This window comes from Nicotiana sylvestris, chromosome 12 (genome assembly GCF_000393655.2).
Source record: "Nicotiana sylvestris chromosome 12, ASM39365v2, whole genome shotgun sequence".
Lineage (NCBI taxonomy): Eukaryota > Viridiplantae > Streptophyta > Magnoliopsida > Solanales > Solanaceae > Nicotiana > Nicotiana sylvestris.
In genome coordinates, this window is record NC_091068.1 from 87,972,184 (window position 1) to 87,988,024 (window position 15,841).

The following is a 15,841-nucleotide window of genomic DNA, read 5'->3' on the forward strand; positions in this document are numbered from 1 at the left end:
TAGAAGTTAATCCTGAACTTAGCCTTGCAGGTTCAAAAGTTAAGGATGGGCAGTCCTTAACTTTGAATTACATGTTAGAAAGTTAAGGACACATGGTCCTGAAGTTTGAGTTTTAAGTTCAAAAGTTAAGGACAAATGGTCCTTAACTTAAACTTACAAGTTTAAATGTTCAGGACACTTTGTCCTTAACTTTGAGTTCAAAGTTCAAAACTTAAGGACTATTTGTCCTTAACTTTGAGTATCAAGTTCAAAAGTTAAGGACAACAGTCCTTAAGTTTGACTTGCAGGTTCAAAAGTTAAGGACATGTAGTCCTTAACTTTGAATTACATGTTAGAAAGTTAAGGACACATGGTCCTGAATTTTGAGTTTCAAGTTGAAAAGTTAAGGACACATGGTCCTTAACTTAAACTTACAAGTTTAAATGTTCAGGACACTTTGTCCTTAACTTTGAGTTCAAAGTTCAAAACTTAAGGACTGTCTGTCCTTAACTTTGAGTATCAAGTTCAAAAGTTAAGGACAACAGTCCTTAAGTTTAACTTGCAGGTTCAAAAGTTAAGGATAGACAGTCCTTAACTTTGAATTACATGTTAGAAAGTTAAGGACACATGGTCCTAAACTTTGACTTACAAGTTCAAAAGTTCAGGACACTTAGTCCTGAACTTTGATTTCCAAGTTGAAAAGTTAAGGACAGTAGCTCCTTAACTTTGATTTTCAAATTCAAAAGTTAAGGACACTTGGTCCAAAACTTAGACTTACAATCACAGAAGTTAAGGACACTTAACTTTAGCAATTTCAATATCAATACTGAAATACATTAAGGGTCTTACTCTTTTTTTCGACCTCTCCTTTTCTCCTTGACCAACCACACAATGAATTTCTTCAATAATTTTGTATCATCTGTGGCATAATGAAAAATACACCTACGAGTATATGTTGATTTTATCCAGCCTAAAATCTTGGGAGTATTTTGATTGTCTGCCATTTTTCTTTCCTGATCAAAAGGAGATTTCAACTGCCAACTAAGCTTCTTGTTCCTTTTACCTCGACCAAGCTCTTCTTCAACATTTCCTTCAACCTCCATAGGTAAACCCCCATCAATGCTCATATGTGTACTTGAAGGAGTAGGAGTAAGAATAGAAAATGACGGACCATCATAACCAATACTATCTCTCTTTCTTTTCCTCGTATATTGGTTAGGATCTTCATCAATGTTTTCCTCTTCAGGCAACACTATATAAATATATTAGTTTGCTGCAAGTCGTCAAATGAAGAGACAAAATTTCAATTATGAATAAAATATTTAGGATACAATCATTATCTGTCTTGTTCACACTGCCTTATTGTGTTTTTTCAAGAGACAATTCAGCTAAAATATTGCTTGCATCATTTTTTTTATCTTCCAGCTGCACATTTTCTTTATCTTGTAATTGTTCTCCATGTTCTTCAGTTGCAAGTTCACAAGATTCTGCAAAATATTTACAACAGCTAACACAATTAGTACTTGTCACTAATCTTTGATTAAAACAAACATGTATAAAATTAAAAAAAAATACCGTCTAACCATTTGCAATAGTCAAGATCATCCCAATTACATCATTATCTTCACTAGCATTTTCTTGGGTTCCAATATTATCGGTAAGAGAGGGAGGTGTAGGAAGATCACATGTTCCATCTATGAATTTGGAAACAATCTCACTTATGCTTGTTCTTTCAGTATTTTCTAGGTCTTGAGATTGTACTCCACTTTTCTCTTGATACTCCACTCCAGTTTCTTCCCTTACAGCTTCAAAAGATTCTGTAATGCCATGCAATTAATACCCATTCTAATAATTCACTAAAACTAACATTCAATATATCATGAAAATTTTATCTAACCTTGATTGGCACAAGTTTGAACTCTAAATTTTTCTTTATATGACAGAGGTGTAGACAGATCATATGTTCCTTCTAAGCATTTGCATACAATCTCACTGACACTTGTTCCCAATAGACTTTCTAAATCCTCCTGAGATTGCAATCCACATTTACAATTTTTTTCTGTTACTCCTGTCTCTTTTGGATTTTTCTGGTCTTGACATTCTCCTACATCTTGAACTTCCTCTCCATCAATAGATTCTACAAATATTTGTAATCACAAAAAAATTTATATGTATTACGCTATTGAATATAAATTTCAATGAAAAAAAATTCAAAATCTATATCTAACCTTTCCCAATATCAGTGACGTTCTCAGTTTCATCCTCTAGATGTGCATCTCTAAAATCGAGTTCATACACAACAAAGTATCAAGCTTTAATCCTAGAGTTTTCTTTAAATCTTGAGAAAGAAACTAAGTTAGAAAGTTAAGGACAGGTTCAAAAGTTAAGGAGATGCAGTCCTTAAGTTTGAATTACAGGTTGAAAATTTAAGGATATGAGTCCTTAAGTTTGACTTGCAGGTTCAAAAGTTAAGGACAGACAGTCCTTAAGTTTGAATTCCAAGTTCAAAAGTTAAGGACAAGCAGTCCTTAAGTTTCAATTACAGGTTCAAAAGTTAAGGACATGCAGTCCTTAACTTATAGTTTTAAGTTCAAAAGTTACGGACACTTGGTCGTAAACTTCAAGTATTAAGTTCAAAAGTTAAGGACAAGCAGTCCTTAACTTATAGTTTTAAGTTAAAAAGTTAAGGACAGGCAGCCCTTAACTTATAGTTTTAAGTTCAAAAGTTAAGGACACAAAGTCTTGAACTTGGACTAACTGAAATTGATGATATTACCATGATTTCATTCTCAATCTTTTTTTCTGCTACAACTATTTTCTGATTTATTCTAGTAACTTCAGCTTGCAGATCCTTCTTAAAACTCTCTGACAATCTCTGAATCAAAAAACATAAAAACAAAAAAGTCTCGTAAGCAAAAAATAATCAAATAAAAAAACTAATGCTATTCAAAGGTAGAAAACCTACTTTAACAATTTCCTTAAGCATGACTTCATCAATTGTGTGGAAGAAGGCATTGAGCTTTGATCTTGAGAAATTGGCTCGTCCACACTAAGAGGATCTGTATCTTCTTCAACATGAATAAATGGTGACACCTCGAACAACTTATACAACTATTATATAACAAAAAATAAACATAAGTTTTCAGAACAAAAGCAAATAAACAAAAAAATAGCTAGTAATTAGATTGACTTATATTTTCATTATGGAAGTATTTTTTATTCAGAGAATCAAACCGTGGAGATTTCATTTCCGAATAACATAACATCCGAGGATAACCAAATTCTTGGAAGTTCACAAATTGTTTTTCTTGGAAAATAAGAATTACTTCCATAATCCAAACACAAAAGGCAAAAGGAAAACCAAGTATAGTGTAGCTATCCTTGTCTTTATCTTTGTCTTTCTCAGTCTCATTCTCATTTGGCTTCAAACAACTATTCAATGATTTTAATAATGTCTCATAAGAAAGAGACCCCAATTGAAAGAAGAGCAGAGTTCATCATCGTCTACAATTTTCATTATCTGCTCGGACACATTCTTATTCTTCCGCTTGCCCATCAAAACAGATTCAACAAAATAAATTGTTTCCAACTTCATAGCATCATCATCGCTGCCTACAAATGCTGCAGTTGTACCCTGTGGGTGACTAGTAATAAAATTAAACAAATCACCCAACTCAACTCTATCCTTTCCGGGGAAATAGACTTTCGAAAGCCTATTCTCTTTTTCATGTAAACCTTTTATGTTCGGTGAGGAATAACACTTCAAACCAGTAATATATGAAATGCGTCACGTGTAAACTTAATTTCACGGTCAAAAACCTTGAATGTCATCGAATCAGGGTCATTATTTACAATTTTTGAAAGCAATATACAGTGAATAAGTTTACCACAGAACTTCACACTTTGTAATCAGAAGAAGTTGCCAAAAATACCATCCCTCAACTTCTTCCACTACCTGTTTGACAAAAAACTTTTGATTGTTTCCTTATACTGTAAATCTCTTTTCCAATACACCATAAAATTACGCCAAACATCAAACTTGAACACACGATCTCCTTCCATTATCACACTACAAAGAAGGAAAAAGAAAATAAAGATTAGGACTTACAGGTTGGAGGGACTTGGTCCTTAACTTCAAGTTTCAAGTAAAAAAGTTAAGGACAAGCAATTCTTAACTTAAAGTTTAAAGTTGAAAAGTTAAGGATAATAGGTCCTGAACTTCAAATTTGTAGTTAAAAAGTTAAGGATACTTGGTCCTTAACTTCAAGTTTCAAGTTAAAAAGTTAAGGACAGACAGTCCTTAACTTTGAATTCCAAGTTCAAAAGTTAAGAACACTTAGTCCTTAACTTAGAGTTACAAGTTAAAGAGGTGAATAGGCAGTCCTTAAACTTATAGTTTCAAGTTCAAAAAATAAGGACACTTGGTCCTTAACTTCAAGTTTCACGTTTAAAAGTTAAGGACAGACAGTCCTTAACTTTGAATTCCAAGTTCAAAAGTAAAGGACACTTAGTCCTTAACATAGATTTACAAGTTAAAGAGGTAAGAATAGGCAGTCCTTAACTTATTATTTCAAGTTCAAAAGTTAAGGACACTTGGTCCTTAACTTCAAGTTTCAAGTTAAAAAGTTAAGGACAGACAGTCCTTAACTTATAGTTTCAAGTTGAAAAGTTAAGGACACTTGGTCCTAAACTTCAACTTTCAAGTTCCAAAGTTAAGGACACTTTGTCCTTAACTTCAAGTTTCAAGTTCAAAAGTTAAGGACACTCAGTCCTTAACTTTGAGTTCCAACTTCAAAAGTTAATGTCGTTTAGTCCTTATCTTTCATGAACACAGTTAACTAAAAATTCATAAACACAGTAAGCTTATGAATTTATACGACTATTTTTAATTTTTATGAAATGTCCTTACATAATCAAATATATTGAATCAACCACAAACACATTTCACATTTCAACACCAAAAATTTCTGAATAACAACATCACAAAAATACGCTACTTCTCTGACACTGAATCAACTTATAATGATCATTTTTGAAATTTCACACATACTTGACACGACATTGATCGCGATTACACATATAGAAAAACAAAATGCATAAAACAAAAAAAAATACCAGTTCGATCGTTCGATTCAGAGAAGATGACAGAGAAGAAGAAGAAGGAGAAAGATTAACTGCAGCTCGTTAGCATGCGAGGATGATACAGATGCTGAGAACACACGAAACTTGCCCTGAAAGATTCGCTCTCAAATGTTCCCTCTTCTGAATGAAAAAAACAAGGGTTTGGGAATATATGCATTGAAGAAAGGATAAAACTGTCTTTTTTCTATTAGTAGTGGCTATTTTTGCTGAGCATTATAATTAGTGGATAAAAATTAAAGACACCCTTAATTAGTGACTATTATATGCCATTTTTACTCTTATAGAAGCATGATTTTTCCAAAATTCCACTCCTAAGTTATATCAAGGAAAATTCTATGCAATTTGTAGTTCCAACTTACGAGAGAAATTGACTCCACCAATCACCATTATGTGCTGCTTGTATGGGCCAAAATTATCCTAGTTACGTTAGGGTCAAATTAACATTAGGAGAACCTTTAAAGGTTGTCATACATTATCGACATGAACATATAAAGCTGAATGACACATGAAATTTATCCTTTTATTTTTATCAAAGATCTCAAGTTCAAACTCATACAAGAAAATAATAAATAAAAAGAATTCTAATCGGTGTAGTGGGAATGATCAGAATACATTTCTCCTTAACTTGTATCTTGCGGTCCGGTCTCAAGAATGGAATTTTTTTTTACTAAGAAAATACATCTTTATTTATTTATTTTTTCCTCAGAAAATACATCTTTTCTCTTGGTGAATTTCTGGCTCAAATATTCCGCAGGTATTGCATAGTTAAACAAGAAAAATAGAAATAAAAATGTTATTTTAAGTTTGATTAATCTAAACCGCGAGTTACATGAAAAAGGTTCTCATTAAATACCAATTTAAATAATAAACTCTTCTTCTTGGTACACTGCACCAGCCAGTTTCTCTACACTCTAGTGAAGAGAGAGAGTCCACACAAACCTCAATCTTTCACGTTAGAAAAGTTTAGTAGCGTTAGAAAAGTTTAGTAGTAAAAAAGGGCAGCTTGGTATATAAAGTATTTCGCGTTCACACATGATTTTGGGAAGGATCGTGCCCCAAGGAATTTGATATAGATAGCATACCTTAATGCAAGCATTAATGACTACTTTCATGGCTCGAACCCGTGACCTACAAATTATGCGAAAATAACGTTACCGTTGCTCCTCTTCAAAGTTCAATATTATTTTCCAAAATCCAATAAGCAACTGCCGGAAAGGAAAATTTTCAACATCTAGATTAAACATTCCTGACCCTTTTTGACTAAATATTTATTATTCAATTTTGGAACAGGAGAGTGCATGTGAAAGATTAAATAAAAAATAGAACAAGTTTTGCTATCACATGCAACTTCCTTCATTTTGTTAGCTTTTGGCCAACAGATAATGGCACACTGAAAAGGATTTAGCTCACTGTTAACAGTGTATTGGGAAAAATCGTATTTAAATATAAAGGTGACGTGTCGAATACGTGTCGAAACACGTAGACTGGTCAAATGGTCAAAGAATTACAACTAGCCAAGAGACACGAGTTGCAACAAATACGAGCAAATGGCAGAGGAAGACGCACGGGCAGGAATACAAATAACCCAGCACCCGTACCTATCTAAGTCATTTATGTCCGAGAATCAAAAGGAATGAATCTGACAATAGAAAAGAGTGCAGATACGGCATTTAATAGACATTAAATATGGAATACGTTAGAGAATTTGTATTGAATATAATGATTATATAACGTAGCATTAAATGTCTTTAATTACCTATAATAGCCTCATTTGATTTGGGCAAAACGTATATCTCCAAAATGTTAAACTCTCAGTCTCCTTACTTAAACGTTAATTCTAAGTTTGGACATCATGACAAAAATAATAATTTCAATACCAACATTGTCCTAGTTGCCGACCCGGCCGATGCTAACTCGTAGGTGGACATCAATATCAATTTGCCAATTGATCACGAAAATAGTGTTCGGGGAGGGGGGAAGGGAACCCGACCAACAACTCGAGAAGATCCCGAAGGCAAATGTGATGGGGTAAGCCTACGGCTGATTTTCGAAATGTTGCAGGCTCAAGAACCGGCAATAGCACAACTGCAGAATTAAAGCCACGCCCCCAACATGGTCGAGCCTGAACGATCCCGAGAAAGCACCCGAAGAGACGAACAAATTACCGAGAGACCGGGTGAAGCCAAGCCCGGGGTAAGTCCTGAGGTAATGAAAATGCTCAAAGCATTAGCGAAATGGGTGGGGTCAGGTGAGAAAAAGACTGAGGATAATGACAAGAAGGTGGAAACATACAATTCCAAGGTTGATCAGATCTCGAGAGCACCCCCGATATTGAAGGGGCCGGATTCCAAGAAATTTATCTAGATGCCTTTTCCTCCGAGTGCGGCACCAAAGCCGATCCCAAAGAGGTTTCATATGCTTGACATCCCCAAATATAATGGGACCACAAATCCAAATGAGCATGTGACCTCCTATACGTACGCAATCAAGGGAAACGATTTGGAAGACGATAAGATCGAGTTGGTGTTACTAAAGAAGTTTGGGGAGACCATGTCCAAGGGAGCAATGATATGGAATCACAACTTGCCCCTAAATTCCATTGACTCGTTTGTTATGCTTGTAGATGCTTTCGTAAAGGCCCATGCCGGAGCCATCAAGGCATAAAGTTAGATCTCTTCAAGGTCAAACAAAGAGATAACGAGATGCTTAGGGAGTTCGCAGAAAGATTCCATATGGAACAGATGGACCTACCACAAAATGCAAGTGATTAGGACATTCAGGCAGTCACTCAGGGGCTCAAGCCTAGAAGTTCCTTGGCCTCTCAACAGTTAAAAGAAAATTTGGTGGAGTACCCGGTAGTAACCTGGGTCGACGTCCACAAAAGGTACCAGTCGAAGATTAGGGTCGAGGACGACCAACTCAGAGACCCTCTTGGAATTGTTTACCCCCATCAGGGCCAACAATAGATCTAAGAGAGACATTGATCAGCCCGAGATCGGTATCAACCATACAGCGCGGATTGAAATGGAAGTGGATCCGAGTGTTGCCCCTATAAGGAGAAAGAAAAAAAGTGATTGAGGGCCCATTAGCCGAGGTATAATAAGAAAAAATGGGTTCGACAGACCGCTCGAGAGTAGGGAAGCACCGAGATTATCGGAGTACAACTTCAATTTGGACGTTGCCAACATCGTGTCAACTATAGTGCGTATCAAAGAGACCAAGTGGCCCCGACCATTGTAGTTCGACCCTGCCCAGAGAGATCCTAATTTGATGGGTAAGTATCATGACTCTCATGGTCACATGACCGATTATTGCCGATAGTTGAGAGAAGAAGTTGCTTGGTTATTCAACAATGGGCACCTCCGAGAATTCCTGAGTGAGCGAGCCTAAAACCACTTCAGGAACAGGGATGCCAACAAACAGGTTGAACAAGAGGAGCCTCAGCACGTGATCAACATGATCATTGGAGGGGTCGTTGTTCCCTAGGGGCCAATGATGAAACGTACTAAAGTATCTATCACAAGGGAAAACGCACCGGGATTATATTCCAGAGGGAGCCATTTTGTTCAGCGATGAAGATACCGAGGGCATCGTACAACCTCACAATGTTGCACTTGTAATATCCGTACTTATCAATAAATTTCGAGTTAAACGTGTGTTGATTGATCCAGGTACCTCTATCAACATCATCAGATCAAGGGTCGTAGAGCAATTGGGGTTACAAGACCAAATCGTACTGGCAATCCAGATATTGAACGGATTTAACATGGCATGTGAGACCACGAAAGGAGAGATAACCCTGCCAGTAAACACTACTGGGACAATCCAAGAAATGAAGTTCTACGTGATCGAGGGGGACATGAGGTACAAAGCTCTATTTGGAAGCCCATTGGTCCACAACATGAGGGTGGTATCCTCGACCTTGCACCAGGCGTTGAAATTTCCCACACCGGGGGCAGGAGTCAAAACGGTCTATGGAGAACATCCGGCCGCAAAGGAGATGTTTGTCGTCAACGTGGTAATTCAGGTACCTGCGGTTTCGACATCAAAGAACACAAAACCAACCAAAAAGGAAGAGATTTAATAGCAATCACTAATACTGGCCTCGGGCGAACCGGAGAAGCAGGAAGAACGAGGAGCAGAAGAGGAGGACGATTATGGCGCCCCGAGATCATTCATAGCTCCTGATGACACTGACACCACCAAATCAGTGGTTGAATAATTGGAACAATTCATATGAATCGAGCATTTGTCGTATCGAAAGGTATACTTGGGCACAGGGTTAACCCCCGAGCTTAGGAAACAACTTATTATTTTTCATAAAGCTAACAATGATTATTTTTCTTTGTCCCATCTTGACAGGATAGGGATCCCCCCGGAGGTAACCACTCACAAGCTAAGTTTGGACATGAAGTTCCATCCGGTTAAGCAGAAAAAGAGACCACAATCTGAGATCAAACACACATTCATCAAGGATGAGATATCCAAACTTCTAAAAATAGGATCCATCCGGGAAGTTAAATACCCAGATTGGCTAGCTAACGTAATGGTAGTACCTAAAAAAGAAAATAAATTAAGGATGTATGTGGATTATAAAGAACTAAACAAAGCGTACCCTATGGATTCTTTCCCTTTTCCTAACAAGCGATCGAATGATCGACGCGACAGCCGGGCACGAGATACTCAGTTTTTTGATGCCTACTCCAGTTACAACCAAATTTGGATGGACCTGGGCAATCAAGAAAAGACTTCTTTCATAACAAATTTGGCACCTACTGCTATAACATAATTTCGTTTGGATTCAAGAATGTCGGTGCAACTTACCAATGCCTAGTAAACCGGATGTTCGAAGAGCAAATAGGAAAATTAGTGGAGGTTTATATTGATGATATGTGGGTCAAGTCCTTACGAGCAGGGGACCATTTGAAACATTTGAAGGAAACCTTCGACATACTAAGGAAATACAACATGAAGCTAAACTCAGAGAAGTTCGCATTTGGGGTCGGTGTAGGTAAATTCCTCTGGTTCATGGTATCCAATTAGGGGGATAGAGATCAATCCCGACAAAATAAAGGCCATAGAGGAAATCACCGTAGTGGACAATGTCAAGGAAATTCAAAGACTGACCAGGCATATAGCCGCATTGGGCCGGTTCATCTCGAGGTCCTCAGACAAGAGCCATCCATTCTTCTCACTATTGAAGAAGAAGAATAATTTTTCCTGGACTCCGGAATGCCAACAAGCTTTGGAAGAACTCAAATGATGCATGTCGAGCTCCCCTCTGCTGCACACTCTAAAGGCAGACGAACAACTGTACCACTACTTGGCAGTTTCCAACGTGACGGTAAGTGGTGTCTTAGTCCGGGAGGAAGAAGGTACGTAATTCCCTATTTACTATGTTAGTAGAGTTCTAGACGTGCCGAATCGAGGTATCCTCACCTGGAAAAGTTAGCACTCGCTTTGCTAAGCGCTTCCAGGAAGCTAAAGATGTACTTTTAATGCCACCCTATATGTGTCATAGCCTCTTACCCGCTGAGGAATATCATGCATAAGCCCGAGCTCTCGGGCCTTTTAGCCAAATGGTCCGTAGAGATTAGCAGGTACGACATCGAGTACCTACCCCGAACTTCCATAAAATCTCAAATTTTTGTAGATTTTGTGGCCGACATTACGCTAGCCTCAAATTTTTGTAGATTACGGGAATCTGGACCTTATTCACGAATGGTGCCTCCAACGCGAAAGGTTCTGGGCTTAATATCGTGTTAAAACCACCTATGATAAATATAATTAGGCAGTCTATTAGGACTGCAAAATTGACTAACAATAAAGCCGAGTATGAGGCCATGATTGCAGTTCTAGAACTGGCTAAGAGCCTTGGGGCCAAAATAATCGAAGCCAAATGCGACTCCTTCCTCATGGTAAAACAAGTAAACAGAACGTTCGAAGTAAAAGAAGAACGAATATGAAGGTACTTGGATAAATTGCAGGTGACCCTGCACCAATTCATGGAATGGACTTTGTAATACATACCCCGAGATCAAAACAGCGAGGCCGATGCACTGGCCAACTTGGGGTCGGTTGTTGACTCCGGTGAATTCAGATTGGGGGCAGTAGTACAACTGATGAACTCGGTGGTAGATGAAGGTCACGCTGAAGTAAACTCTATAAGATTGACTTGGTATTGGAGAAACTAATACGTAGACTACCTGAAGGCAGGGAAAATTGCCTTCGGATCCCAAAGAATTGAGAGCCCTGCACACCAAGGTTGCTAGATTTTTCCTAGTCGAAGGGGCATCATTCAGGAGATCCTTCTTCAGCCCACTGGCCATGTTTTTTGGGCCGGGAAAGATCGAGTATGCCATGAGAGAATTTCACGAAGGCACTTGCAGAAACCATCCAGTGGCAAAATCTTTGGTTTGGAAGCTAATCAGAGTCGGTTACTATTGGAACGAGATGGAGAAGGACGCGAAAGACTTCGTGTGAAAATGCGATGAGTGCCAAAGACATGCCCTGATGATTCATCAACTGGGAGAGGTGCTCTACTCACTCCTGTTGCCATTGCAGTTTATGAAGTGGGGAATGGACATCATCGATCTCCTGCTATGGGCACCCGGTAAGGTTCAATTCATACTATTCATGACCGATTATTTTTCCAAATGGGTCGAGGCTTAGGCGTTCGAGAAGGTCTGAGAGAAAGAAGTCAATGACTTCGTCTGGGATAACATAATATGTTGATTGGATATAATAGCTGAGATCATTTGCGATAACAAAAAATAATTCGTCGGCAGAAAGGTAAGTAAGATTTTCGAAGACCACAAGATAAAGAAGATATTATCAACGCCTTACCACCATAGTGGAAACGGGCAAGTAGAATCGACAAACAACACTATACTCCAAAACCTAAAAAAGAGGTTAACCGGTTCTAAAGGAAAGTAGAAGGAACTCTTGCCCGAAGTCCTATGGGCATACCGTACAACTTCGAAGTCAAGTACCGGGACGACCCCATTTTCTCTGGTCTATGGAGCGGAAGCCTTAATACCAGTCGAGGTAGGGGAACTGAGCCTCAGGTTCCAGTATGCTACCAAAGAGTCAAATGGAGAGGCCATGACCACGAGCATGGAATTGTTGGACGAAAGCCGAGAAGCCGCCCAGAAGTAACAACTAGAAGGTACTACAACCGAAGATCCAACCTCTGATACTTTCAAGTCGGGGACTTGGTATTGAGAAAGGTAACACTACACACTAGGAACCCAAACGAAGGGAAACTGGGCCCGAATTAGGAAGGACCATATCTAGTTGTCGAAATAACCGGCAAAGGCTCATACAAACTCAAAGCAGGAAATGTCGTTCAACTACAAACGATTGGAACGTGGCACACTTAAAGCGATACTACTGCTAAGCTACAAACTTAATTCCTTTTAATTTTGTTACATTATGGACTAGCGCATGCAGGTACTAAGCTAGGGGCTTATGTGGCTATTAAGTCTGAAAGCACGTATTGCATTCTTTTTTCCTTGAATCGATTTTGTCCCGAAGCGGATTTTACGGCAAGGTTTTTAACGAGGCAATAGTAAAATGTGTTACCTTAGTTTTGAAGACCGGCTTTGAACCGAAATTACTGATCGTTTGCACCAAGTCAACACTATTCGAGCCCTCACAAGTTCGGCCTTGACTATTGAGGGTCGTTACCCGTAGATCAAGATCTTTAGCAAAGGAAAAGAAAAGTTTTTGTGCCAAAAATAAGGCTTGATGGTTAGGATTCATTGTAAGGGTCAAACGGTCATACAAACCGTGCCCATATAGTCCACTCTAGCCACGGCACAAGGCTTATGCCCGCTTCCATGTAACTTACATATTAAATAATAAAAGAAATCTTTGCTTCCCTTATATTTATTACTGGACAATTCACTTCTCTGATCCTGGATCATAAAGCCCACGAGCTACCCCTACTCGGGGATTGTCTACCGATAAAAATTCGGACGACTCGAGCTACCGAATCCCGGAGGCACCAAGCCTATTAGGTACTGCCTAAATACAAAAGGCTACGACCACCCTAAAAATGGCTTGGAGAAATTCGAAGTCCGTGCTCAGAAAGTAAGACCCTTACAAAAATGGAAACATATTAAAAGTTTAACCTCAACAAAAACATCTTCTAAGACACTTAAGCATCTTAAAGGAAATCGGTTTTATCGAAGACGCGAAGCCACAAGTAATACAGAGTTGCCATTGAAATTGGGCCCTATTTATGCCTCCGAAAAACGGATGCTCTAGACTACATTTAATCTTATGCTAAGGCATTAAAAATAGTACACAAATAGAAATTGCAAATAGATGCTGAAAAGTAAAGACACGGTATTTCCGAAAGGGGAAAATTTTATATATTCAAAAAAATTATTTACAAAGGCACCATAAAGAGGCCTTAAAATAAACAAAAAAGAAAAATATACAAGGAAAAAACTAAAAAAGAACTAAGGCATTTACGCTTGGTCGTCACCGGGGCTCGACTCGTCACCAGAATCATCGGAACCCTCAGAACCCTTGAAACCTTCGGGACCCTCAGGCTTGTAATGTTCCTTTGCCTCGGCCTCAAGTTTCTTGGCTTCTCGATCTTGGCTGATAGGTCAATACCTAGGGCATGGATCTCCCCGAGGATCTTTCTTAAAGATAGCCTCTTTACGTACTTGGTCTTCATCTTTAGGCGGGCCTCATCTATCTCCACATTAGCCTTATACTGGGCCTGCATTTCCTCGATGTTAGAGGAATCAACAGAAGTTTCCTCTAATTTTTACCTTAGCATCGCATATTCTTGGTCGAAGGCATCACGTTTAGTGACGGCCGAGTTCAACTGTGCCCGGAGTTCATCATTTAGTCGAGACCACTTGTCAGCCTTATCCCTTGCCACCTAGATTTGGTCCTTGGCCGATGCCAGCTCTGCTTTTGCAGCCTCATTTTCCAAAGCCAATAGGTCCATCCTGCCCATTTCACGCCTTGGTCGTGGCCTTAACCTCATCCATCTCATCCCGAAGCTGGTCGATCAGGTTTATCTTCTCTTGGACCTGCGAAGTTGAGTTGTTAGTCACCACGAGTAGTTTCTCATTCTTATCCTCAAAGATCTTACCTTCTCGACCAGGTTGGCGTGCTCCCACTTCAAGGTCGAGGCCTCCTTCTGGGCCTTTTTCCAGTTCGGCTCAGAGAATTGGGAGGTCCTTGAGGGCTTCATCTTGTTGTTCAATAAGAGCCATATACATATCCTTCACTGGATTTGCTCTTTGAGCTCGAACTTGAGCTGGTTGATCTCCATGAGGGACCGAAGTGAAGCTTTAATGATAAAGTACTGAAGCCTAAAAAATATAAAGTCATTAGAACATGTCTAAAACTAAGCAAGATTCCTAAAGGGGTACGAATGGTAGACGCCTTACCTGGTTCAGTACTTGTTGCACCTCGTTAAAGAGGCTCGATGTGCCTACATCGATCATATTTATCTGGTCCTCATCGGTCACCAGACAACAAAGGTAGCTGGCTACGCACACCGGAGTAGACAAGGCTGGGGGTTCCATTGGGATAGTAAGAATGACTATTCTCTTATGGCCGGGGTCGATACTCGGCGCAGGGAACTACTTCAATAGTTTTGGGCTCGAGCTCAGCTCGCCCCGCCTCTAATGGAACATCTTCTTTGGCACCACCAGGTGACCAAGCCCGGAAACGTCCTCAACTCGGCCATGTCCATGATGTCGAAGAACGTGTTGAGGGCACATGGACCTGGCTCTGTCTCGTTTGATTTCTCCTTACCCGCTTGAGCCTCTTCGAGCATAGACTCGGTATAGAATGGTTTCTCAATGATGTCAATGACACCAGTTACCTCCTTCGGGATAGGAGCGGCTTCCCGAGAGGTCGCAGCCTCCGTCTCTCCCTCTAATTCTCGAGCTAGAGGAGTATCGAACTCATGGTCATCTTTCCCGATTGCCGCCTACTCCCCCTCATTAAGGGTCGACCCATGAGCAATAAACTCAAGGTTGTCGTCCTCGGGATAATCCCTGAGCCAGTAGAGGGAATCAGAGTTCGGTACCTTGGACTTGGTGCTCTTTTTGATTTTCCAGACCCGGATGGTTACCTTCTTCTTCTTTGCCTCAGCATTCGGGGAGCCTGGGGACTTCCTTTTCTACTTATATTTCTCCTCCTTTGCGGCAACCCCGAGATGTTCCAAAGAGGAGGGTTTGGCAAGTGAGGACGGACCCTCGTCCTCATCCAACAGCCTGAGTTCGGTAGTTTTGGGCAAACCTGTAAGAAGGAAGAAGACTTAGTGATCTGTAAGCCAAGAGTATGAAGGTAATCATTCGGGAGGAGGCTCACCATGGGAACGAGCCTCCCACTTTCCCTTTGAGAGCTTGCGCCATGCGCGCTCTGAGTATGGCATCTATTTGCATATCCCCTCAATCCACTCCTTGAAGTGAGGGACTACATCAGGAACTTGGGCAATCGCTACACAAATACCGGAAAATAGAAAAGGAATAAAAGGAAATGCCAAATGCTCGATAATTAAAAGACTTATAGGAGGCATTCCACTTCTCTGAGAACGGTATAAATTCGTAGGGGATGTGGTCTTCGGTTTTCACCCGAATGAACCTCTCATGCTAGCCTCGATCTCGGTCCTCGTCGATGCTCGAGAACGGAGCTTTGGTTTCTCAGCGAACGAGCTTAATCAACCCCCCTCAAAAGATTT

The 15,841-nt window shown here is 39.7% G+C and overlaps 1 protein-coding gene across 1 annotated transcript; it reads right to left on the minus strand.

Moving 5' to 3' along the window:
* Nucleotides 1-1,338: 1,338 nt before the first annotated feature.
* On the minus strand, nucleotides 1,339-15,515 carry LOC104212303 (uncharacterized). Its single transcript, XM_070164012.1, has 10 exons — nucleotides 15,472-15,515; nucleotides 3,935-4,048; nucleotides 3,488-3,623; nucleotides 3,306-3,401; nucleotides 2,756-2,854; nucleotides 2,581-2,597; nucleotides 2,208-2,257; nucleotides 1,877-2,116; nucleotides 1,563-1,796; nucleotides 1,339-1,466 (listed from the first exon to the last, which is right to left on the minus strand). Exons 1-10 carry the CDS (start codon nucleotides 15,513-15,515, stop codon nucleotides 1,339-1,341), a joined length of 1,158 nt encoding a protein of 385 aa, XP_070020113.1.
* Between the last annotated feature and the right edge of the window lie 326 nt (nucleotides 15,516-15,841).